Source organism: Anarrhichthys ocellatus, unplaced genomic scaffold (genome assembly GCF_004355925.1).
Source record: "Anarrhichthys ocellatus isolate YVR2014 unplaced genomic scaffold, GSC_Weel_1.0 scaffold13, whole genome shotgun sequence".
NCBI lineage: Eukaryota > Metazoa > Chordata > Actinopteri > Perciformes > Anarhichadidae > Anarrhichthys > Anarrhichthys ocellatus.
In genome coordinates, this window is record NW_022280043.1 from 6,234,173 (window position 1) to 6,244,095 (window position 9,923).

At 43.2% G+C, this 9,923-nt stretch overlaps 1 protein-coding gene across 4 annotated transcripts in view; it reads left to right on the forward strand.

Annotated features, from left to right (window-relative positions):
- pou2f2b (POU class 2 homeobox 2b) overlaps positions 1-9,923 on the forward strand; it is a 38,783-nt gene that overhangs the window by 26,066 nt on the left and 2,794 nt on the right. For 2 of the 4 annotated variants that reach the window (XM_031852708.1, XM_031852709.1), the window contains exons 2-13: positions 4,024-4,089; positions 4,249-4,283; positions 4,659-4,715; positions 5,633-5,749; positions 6,548-6,653; positions 6,768-6,859; positions 6,997-7,137; positions 7,242-7,383; positions 7,490-7,638; positions 7,879-8,076; positions 8,195-8,391; positions 9,407-9,475. In XM_031852708.1, the coding sequence (XP_031708568.1) occupies positions 4,024-4,089; positions 4,249-4,283; positions 4,659-4,715; positions 5,633-5,749; positions 6,548-6,653; positions 6,768-6,859; positions 6,997-7,137; positions 7,242-7,383; positions 7,490-7,638; positions 7,879-8,076; positions 8,195-8,391; positions 9,407-9,475 (1,369 nt within the window). Of the gene's footprint in view, positions 1-4,023; positions 4,090-4,248; positions 4,284-4,658; positions 4,716-5,632; positions 5,750-5,916; positions 6,241-6,547; positions 6,654-6,767; positions 6,860-6,996; positions 7,138-7,241; positions 7,384-7,489; positions 7,639-7,878; positions 8,077-8,194; positions 8,392-9,406; positions 9,476-9,923 lie in introns of all 4 variants that reach the window. The other 2 variants (XM_031852707.1, XM_031852706.1) reach the window with 2 other exon arrangements.

Genomic DNA, 9,923 nt, shown 5'->3' on the forward strand with positions numbered 1-9,923 from the left:
GTGTGTGTGTGTGTGTGTGTGTGTGTGTGTGTGTGTGTGTGTGTTGCACTGATTATTGTTTTGTCCCTTTTAAAGTTTAACTGTATGTCAATTACTTCTAAAGACATTTTTTAAGGACTCATACAAAGATACTTGTTTTTTAGTTTTTTAAAGAAGAACGATAATCAAAAGAGGAAATGCCTTAAATAACTGTCATTCTCAGTATTTGAAAATTGATTAAACAAAACAGAAGGATGGGACTCTTCTTGCCCCTCGGCCTTGTTTTGGTGGTCCGCTCAGGCTGATAGACGTACCAGAGTCTCAGTTGACCGACAACGTGTCTCAGCAAAAAGTACAGCAGGCGGTTAGCTTACTCACCTATTACCAGAAATACATTTTTAAATGTCAATTAGCTCATAATTTTCAGTCTTTGATGTCCTGATATGATTCTTGACAATTACAAGTGTCTTTGACGCCATACGTTGTTTATTAAGGAGTGATTCATGGATTAAAAATCATAGAGTCACATCTCAACCTGATGTGGTCACAGCTGGGACCTTCGGTACGTTGCTCTGACCCGAGTGAAACCTCCTGAGCACCAAACTGCGACAAGCAAGAATATATCACAACGCAAAAAAACAGAGTTAGTGTAAATAGTACAACAGGTTCATGCAAAACAAACTAGTTATTATTATTCGATATTCATTTTTATTAGTTAAAAATTATGGGGCATTTTCTACAATTATTTAGGTTGATTAAACTGTTATGCGGTTATGCTACTTTTTCCCAGAATTATATGTGAATAAATAAGTAATTTACCCAATTTAAAAATTTTCAATATAGTCTTCTTGCCACCTGCTTTTACAACCTCACTCATCTGCTCAAAGTGCATCAATGCAGGGAAAAAATATTTCGCTGTAAATGAGCATAAGTCTGCAAACTGGTGAACTGAGGTTCTCAGTGATAAAGGCCCTCCACAGTGACATCAGTCTATATTTCAGCCGCATTTGCTTTTATTCATAAGCTGTTTTACCAGTTGATATTTTGCATTTTTAGTCATTAGTCATTCCTCTGTGTTATTGATACAAACACCAACTTAGCAACCGACAATGTCACATCTCAGGTTTTCCTTTAGCTTCTTACTTTTGTTAGATTTTTCCTCTTCAATTCCATCTTTCATTCTCCCATTCTGTCTTCATCCACTTACTCAATCTTGTTTTTTTTCTTCAGCACCTTATTTCATTCTCAAATTGTGACGTCAGCTTATGTCTTCATCCTCATGTGCAAAAGCTGTTGAGCTGGATGGCCGACTCTTTGATGCTCAGTTTTAAATGGAAAATATCTATTTTGCAATCAAAATCGTTACCTCTCAGCGCTTCTTGGTTTTTTAAATCCGTAGTTAATAGGTGTGTAGGTGTGATGACTTTAGTTCCCAGACATCCTCCTTGGCGCTGGGGTTGCGTCCTGAATCAGGAAGTACGGGTAATTGTAGGTGGGGGGTATTGGGGTAGTTACAGCAGAGTTTCGTCTCAGCCAAAATACCCAGAGGAGAATAACAGAAACAGTCCTGCCTGAGCAAGGACACTGTTGTTCCTTGTTCATTTTCTATTGCATCATTTATTTATGACACAGGATTATAGCACATTAAATTTGCTCCGTTTAAGATACAGAGAGCTGCAGCTCTGGTCTCAATGGGTCAAAGTTAAACCCTGAGCTTTGCTGTAAGATTAGTACATCTTAATGAGGGACGAAATAGACATAATAATCTAACCTTGTTCTTTGTAAAATGCTTCTTAACACTTCTATAAATTAAGTTTTTACCACATATAGGTAGAAAAAAACAAGGAGCCGCTGCCTCTTATTCTCAAACTTATTTAAACAAATTCACTAAAATTGTAAAAACATTGCCAACATGTAACTCTGCCCCGTGTCAAGCTAAATTAGTAGTGTGTGTGCAGCAATGTGTTGTAAAAGAGAGGGCAGGTTTTCAAAAGATAGAGTGAAAGAGAGGGAGAGAGCAGGCTAATATTAATAGCCTCGCTGACAGTAAGTGTTGGGTTTAGCACTCTGTGTTCAACCCGGTACAAGGGGAAGTCGGGAGGGGAAGTGAGAAAAAGACACAGCATCTTGATATACTGTCCCACTACTGTATTACTGACCATATTATCCACCATGCTACTGTCTGTAGGCCATTTTGAACCATGAATCAATACACACCTTGCCCGGGTGTCCTGCGAGCGAGCAGTACAGGACAAGAGGCAGCACTTTGGTAACTTCACATTACAGCTGTTTTATGAGCTGGACAATCATGTTAAATGGTGGATTTGGCTTTGGAATATTGTACACTGCACGTGTTGATGATTGGAGCACAAGATAGTCCACTGTAGTGACACAAAATACATAGTTTCGCATTACAATTTGTCAAAGACTTAATTTTGTGCATCTTGAGAGGATTATATTTTCAACAGAAACTACCCAGAAATAACCACAAGTCAACCCTAATATTAGATTCACCAGATGTTTGCATCCATATGGCCAAATTAGCTTTTTTTTTGCAGAAGTCTGTTCATTTGAGGGAAACCCTGCTGTGTGTGTGTGTGTGTGTGCGTGTGCGTATGTGTGTGTGTGTGTGTGTGTGTGTGTGTGTGTGTGTGTACTGACCCCAAGTTATAACCAATGTGGCGGGAGAGTGGAGATTTTCTAGCTCACAGACACTTCCCCCTTCCCCTAAAAACACTGCCTGTATCAAAGTCCACTTATTTTTGATCAGGAAGTGGCTCATTTTATCTATAAGTTCTTGTCTTTATAAAGATTGGACTGATGATTCGCCTTTTAAAAATGGCATCAGGTCAGTGATGGTCAGCGGAGCAGTCATCCTCTCCATGTGTCACTGCTGCCCCCCGATGGTGAAAACCGAGCCTGACCACTTGCTTGTTGGAATTGCACTATAGGTCGAATAAAAGTATTTGGTGCGTTATAATGATAAAAGCTCAGCAATACGCATATGGGGAAATTAAAATGTGTTATAGTGTCAGTCAGCGCCTTCTTATCTGGAACGTGAGAAAAAAACAGGACGAAGAGAGGAGAGATAAGAGGAGAGGAAGGGGTGAAAGGGGAGAGAGAAAAAGGAGGAGGGAGACTGAGAGTTTATTATGCAGGTGGCAGATATAATTAGTTGGTCGTTGGGCAGATTTGCATGTTTTCACAAAAGGGAAGTAGCTCTGCGAGTGTGTGTGTGTGTGTGTGTGTGTGTGTGTGTGTGTGTGTGTGTGTGTGTGTGTGTGAGCTTGTCAAGAAAGGGGGGAACAAGAGAGAAAAAAAAGGTTTCAAATGGACACAACAAAAAGTAGTCTTTCAGTTTGTGGTTTCAGAGAAATAAAAAGTTCTGTAGTCAGATGATGCCATTGGGTGATTAATATAACAAAACTACTACACACACTATACAGACATTCAAACCACAAACTCACACATACACACACACACACACACACATTCAACACTCTTCTTGGATCATCCTCATCCCCATCTTTCCCAAACTCTGTGCCAAAATGCTCCACCTTTTGCAATAGATACATTTTAAAGACTTGCATTTCTTGCCTCCCTCCCTTCACTCCTGTTGCCAAAGGGACTGTCCCAATACAGTATCAGAAGTGATGTGACAACACACACAAAAAGATGACACACAAAGTGTTGAGTTGCTCCCACGTAAACACCTCAAGCTAAATTTAGAACAAGCTCACTCAGATCAACCCACTCTTTTGTTAAACCACTAATTGGAAAGAATGAATGAATGTGGGCTGGATTCAACTTGTGAATGATTCAGCCACATTGTTTGTTGTACAGTGTGTAGGCTTGGTCTGTGACCTGAAAACACTCTAACCTATCTAAACTCGACGCCCTGGACAACCTCTTTCCCATTTCGTCATCGAGATTGTGATCGCCTGCTTCGTAAATGTGTTCTGCTTCTGTCTGCATTTATTTCTCTGACGCATATTTAAGAATGAGCCTCGCTGACTTATTTATCGGAGCGTCTTCCTGTTACAGATATCAGGATGTCAAAGGCAGTAGAGGTCGAGAAAATCGGGGCTGACTCACCGTTGGAGGGAACAGGTAAGACGTGCTGCTGTTAGTGGCAGCAAATATTCACAAGCACATACATATATTTTATATAAACAGTAATACATACATGATGTCGTATGCCATAGTTGTCTGTACGTTGGAGCTCAACACAGAATCAATTTCTCACTTTTTCCTTTCCCTCCCACGCAGATTCAGAGCGGAATGGACCTGAATCAAATCACCAGGTACGTCTGACTGGTGTGCTCATAATCAACCATTATCTCCCACTTCTGTCACCCACATAATTAATGCAAAAAAAGACAACACTGCCAGTCAGACAGTTTGTACTGCTGGCTTTTTACACTATCGATTACTTTGGCCAGTCTTTTCAATTTAATCCTTTAATTGACCGTGAAATAAAGCAGAAGTTAGCAACAAATCCTTACATTTAAGCAGTTGGATGCAGCTTGATAAATCACTAAAATTAGTTATAAAATTAATAAAAAATATATTTTCTGTTAATAAATCCACTATTTATTTTAGCAAATAAAATAGATTAAATAAAATATGATGCATTTTGGCAGTAATTTTTGATATGAGGTCTGTTTTGTCTCCTCTAGGCACAGTCAATGAAAGTCAATCCCTTTCCCCTTTCACCGACCCTGAGCAGCAGCAAGGTGAGTGTATGTGTGTGTGTGTGTGTGTGTGTGTGTGGGTGTGTGTGTGTGTGTGTGTGTGTGTGTGTGTCCATGTCACTGAACTGCCTGTGCATATGTCTGGACTTATGTTTGTGCATCTTTTGTGTTTTAACCTCCAACAATGGGTTTATAGACAGTATAGCTGCCTCAGCTTTGTATTCATTGCTTCGCAATTGTTATTTTGTCGCGTTTGACGTTGGGGTTCATAATGTGTCGACTCTCCACCCAGTCCTAAATCTAAACAAACTCACTGAGAGTATGATGGGACTCTCCCTACACAAAGTGCCTTGGGAATCGAAATATATCCATAATGCTGCGACTTTCACTGAAAGGGTAAATTGACCTGATTTGCATATGTAAATTATTAAGCTGGAAGAGTGCCCCTCTGCCAGTTCAAACATGCCTGATCCTGTGAGGAAAGTTGATCCCTTTGTGCAAGAAAGAAACAAACTGGTGGACTCTTATTGTCTGAGACAGACTGGACACGCACTTCTCATTAGTTCACTTGGGACTGATTATGAGCGATCATCTGAAATTACTCCGAATTTAAACAGTCAATGCCGTCTATCATGATCTTGAATAGCCAGGTAAGCTTATGCAGTTGTACGTTTCTTATGAACCTTTTTGACCAATTCTAAGTTCTGGAACATGGTGGTTCCCTACCTTGTGTTTCGTTTTTTTATATATTTGCTCTGTCTTTTTAGTGCAAGGATGCTTTTAACAGTTACCATTCATGCTGGAAAGGAGAGGCGTAATTGCTGGTTTCAGCAATGGGATAATGGGAATGTTCTGGGGGCATAAAGGGCATTTTATGATTTATGTTTTGGATACATGTATGCTTTTTTAAAATTAATGTTCTATTACATTTGCCACTCTGTTTTCTGTCTTCCACACAGAATAAGATGGAGGAGTGTGAGATGTCCCTGGCTCTTCCTCTCTCTCACGGCCCGACCCCCTCACAGACGGCCATGCAACATACACAGCTCATGCTGACCGGCTCCCAACTAGCAGGGGTAAGACAGACAGACTTATATTACCTGCTCACAGACACACACTGTGCTTTGCTTTTACCCTGCTTCCTTCTCTTGTGCTGCTTTTTGAACACTTTGTTTCCTTCTTTGTCTCCCTGTGTCCATTTCTTCTCCTCTCCTCTCCTCTCCTTCCTCTCCCTCTTCGCCAGTTGACAGCTCTGTTGCCAGCACAGCAGCAGCTGTTGCTGCAGCAGGCTCAGGCGCAGCTCCTGGCTGCAGCTGTGCAGCAGTCCAGTGCAGCCCACGCTGCTCATGCTGCCCACGCGGCCGCCCAAGCCAATCAGCAAGCTCAGGCAGCCGCAGCAGCAAATCAGCAAGCCCATCAGCAGCAGGCGGGACAAACAGGGCAGCAGGCCCAGTCGCAGTCCCAGGGACAGGGACAGAGCACACAGGAACAGACAGCCCAGATTGTCCCTGTCCCGCCTCCTCCACCCCAGCTCACCCTCTCCCAGCCAATCCAACTCACCGCCCAGGTACTGACTGCCAATCTAAGCCTGATCCTGGTGATCGGCTTGATTGAGGAACCAGTATCAAGCCACGGAACAATTCTTCTTACATGTCAATTGCTTATTTCATGAGTCACAGTTTCGATCTTGCACGAATGCACACATTTTCCATTTCTAAGTTTCTCCTCCTACTTCTATGTTTTTTTTGTACGTCCAAATCTGCTGATAACAACACATTTTTGTGTGACTGCGCGGTCTATCTGTCTCTCGTAAAGTCATGCATTCTTGTTCTCTCTCTAATCTGTCCGTCACTCTCTCTCTCTTGATTGAACAGGACATCCAGCAGCTGCTGCAGCTTCAGCAGTTGGTGTTGGTGCCCGGCCACTCGCTCCCATCCCCTGCCCAGTTCCTCCTCCCACAGGCACAGCAGGGCCAGCAAGGTGGGAAGGCCTCTTACTGGGATAGCGTTTTGTGTTATTGGCAGAAATAAGTTGTGAACATAAATTCTGATTTGTTTGTTTTTGGTCATAATTAAAGGTGATTTTTCCCCTCAGGACTCTTATCGACACCAAATCTCATTTCGCTACCTCAGCAAAACCAAGGGAGCCTGCTGTCTGCTTCAAATAGAATGGGACTCCAAGCACATGTATGAGGAAACTCTCAAGCTTTAGTCAGTGGAAATCGAAAACCAGCCTCTGCACCAGCAATAAACTAACACCTTTGTCTCTATCTCCCTTCCTTCTCCTTCTCACTTTCGTTCCTCTGACGTCATACCCGCCACAGCGAGATAAGAGTATGGAGGTGAGCGGTGTGACCACGGTGTCCTCAGTGACCTCTCACCCCGAGGAGCCAAGTGACCTGGAGGAGCTGGAACAGTTCGCCCGCTCTTTCAAACAGAGACGCATCAAACTGGGCTTCACACAGGTGGGGGAGAGACACCTACTGTGCATGTGTGCATTGGCAGGTTACATTAGCAGTTTCTTAGTCGTTGATGTATTTTGACTGTTCTTCTTTTATCCCTCCTACAGGGAGATGTTGGTATGGCCATGGGGAAGCTGTATGGCAACGACTTCAGTCAGACCACAATCTCTCGCTTTGAAGCCCTCAACCTGAGCTTTAAGAACATGTGCAAGCTGAAGCCACTGCTGGAGAAGTGGCTCAATGATGCAGGTGAGCTCTCATCAAACAGTACTTTACATATTAACATATGTTTTTTAAAAAAAGTGCTTTTAGAGTCAGACACTCATCTGTTTTTATGTTTGCTCTCCTTCATCAGAGACCATGTCCATAGACTGTACCTTGCCCAGCCCCAGCTCCCTGTCCTCTTCCTCTATGGGCTTTGACGGGCTTCCTGGTCGCCGCAGAAAGAAGAGAACCAGCATCGAGACAAATGTACGCGTGGCCCTGGAGCGCGCATTCATGACGGTAAGACGATTAACCTTATTATTTAACTCAAAAAAAGAAGAAATTGAAATTCATCGATTTTTTTTCCCTGTTGATTGTGTAACAGAAGAAAAGTGTGTTATGAGTTCAATTTGTTAAGTTATTATTTTTCCGCTGAGCTCTTAAATGTCAGATTGTGCTCTTTGTGTTAATATAAACATCATGTGGTGGAAATATAGCACTGCTGAAATGATCTGAATTCCTGTCTGTCCCTTCCCGCAGAACCAGAAGCCTACCTCAGAGGAGATCCTAATGATCGCAGAGCAGCTCAACATGGAGAAGGAGGTGATCCGGGTCTGGTTCTGCAACCGCCGGCAGAAAGAGAAACGCATCAATCCCTCCAGTGCCACCCCTCCCCTGCCCAGCCAGCCCCCCACTGCCCCACAAGCGCACAAACAGCCCTGCTACAGCCCTCACATGGTAGATATCCAACATTGTTGTGTATTTTTGAAGAATATTTAGTGATAAACATGACCCTGTTTTTCAGCTATCTGAAGTTTCAGAACTCTGAATTTGCCTTTTTCTTTCCCTGTACCAGATGTCCAGCCAGCTGTCGCAGGCCGTGACCAGTCTCAGCACAGCAGTGACCACCATGTCCCCCGTCTGCTCCCTGACTTCCAGCCTCACCTCCACCCACCCCTCTCTCAGCTCCGCACCCTCCCCGGTGACTCCTCCTCCCCGAAGCACGGCCAGCCCAGCCACTCCCAGCCACAGCACACTCAACCTTAACACAGGGTAAGAGACCATGACCCGTTCACAATGCACCACCTGGGATTCCCCCATCAGTTACTTGACAGCAGTTATTGTCTTGGCAACTTTGGGTTTTCCACTTACCTTTCGGGATAGGTGTTCTCCAAAGTGATTCACAAGGCAGAATCTGGAAAAGCGTGTTTCACGGACGTGAGGCTTCCAGTTCCCTCGTCTCTAGAATAATGAGATGTTTTGTTCTATGACATAAAATATGTCAGTAAATATCCCCCTTGTGAATTCTGAAGCTTTTACGTGTCTTACAAAAGGCAGCCGCTAAACGTCATCTCGCCAAACACTAGTCCGCCTTTAGCTTAGTGGTGGTGACGCTGAAGTCATGTGACCGTGTTGTTGTTCATTTACAGCCTTACGTTAGCTTCATGGTGCTCATATTGTGAAGCTTATCTTGCTGATGGAATGGAAAAATCCCTTTGGTTTTCTGTCGAGGAAACCATGATAGCTTCTGGGTTGGCCTAGAAAAATGCGTCATCTCTAAAACACTATATATTTGGTCGTCAGCAAAAATGTCAACATGACGGCTATTGAGAGAAGGACATTGCAAAAGCTGATTAAGTCAAATAACTACCTGTCAATATACCACTAAAGTTGAGGAAGTAGCTTTTTTGTCATTTGTGGGGACTGATCCTTTAAGTATTAGGTCTCTGTTTGGTTTTCTTTTGAACTAATCTAAAATACAATATTTTTTTATAGCTTCCACAACTGAATGCATTCAGGCAAATTGTTTCAGTGCCACTACATGCAACCACACATTTCCATAAACACGCTCACCTTGAATACTGTACCGGGCCATGCTCGGTTCACCTGCAGTCTGTAGTTAAATAGTTGACACTCTACAGACACACAGGGATTGTTTGGGCACACACCCACACACACACACACACACTAATATCCCAACATGCCATTGGGCACCACTGCTTCCGCTGTGCTACAGTGCACTCTAATCCTGTGTGTGTGTTTGTGTGTGTGGTTCTTGTGTTCACAGCTTATGGCGTATGGGTAAAAAGAACGGTGACGTGTCTAACTACATCACCGATTTTGCTGCAAACTTGAGGTGAATGCGACCGAGACACACACATGCCGATGACGCAGCACAACACACTTTTGTTTGGTGCAGAATGCTGTGTTCTTGTATTGAATCACTTCTCATATAAATGCATAGTTAATGAGAGTTTTGGTGTTTTATAACATGTTCCAAGATGTTCTGTTCCTTCTGCATTTCTAACCTCTTGTTTATTGGCTGTACAGCCAACTGTCAGCAAACTACTGCTCTTTATATGTGCAGGGCTGCATTTGCCCTCCGCTTGTCCTTGCTTCTAAACCTGCTTTTTTTCTCACCTTTTCTCCTCTGTCTGTCTGGGTTCGTATATATGCTTGCACATGTATGGTGCTGCGTGCGTGCTTGTGTGTTTGTGTGTGTGTGTGTGTGTGTGTGTGTGTGTGTGCTTGTGTGTTTGTGTGTGTGTGTGTGTGTGTGTGTGTGTGTGTGTGTGTGTGTGTGT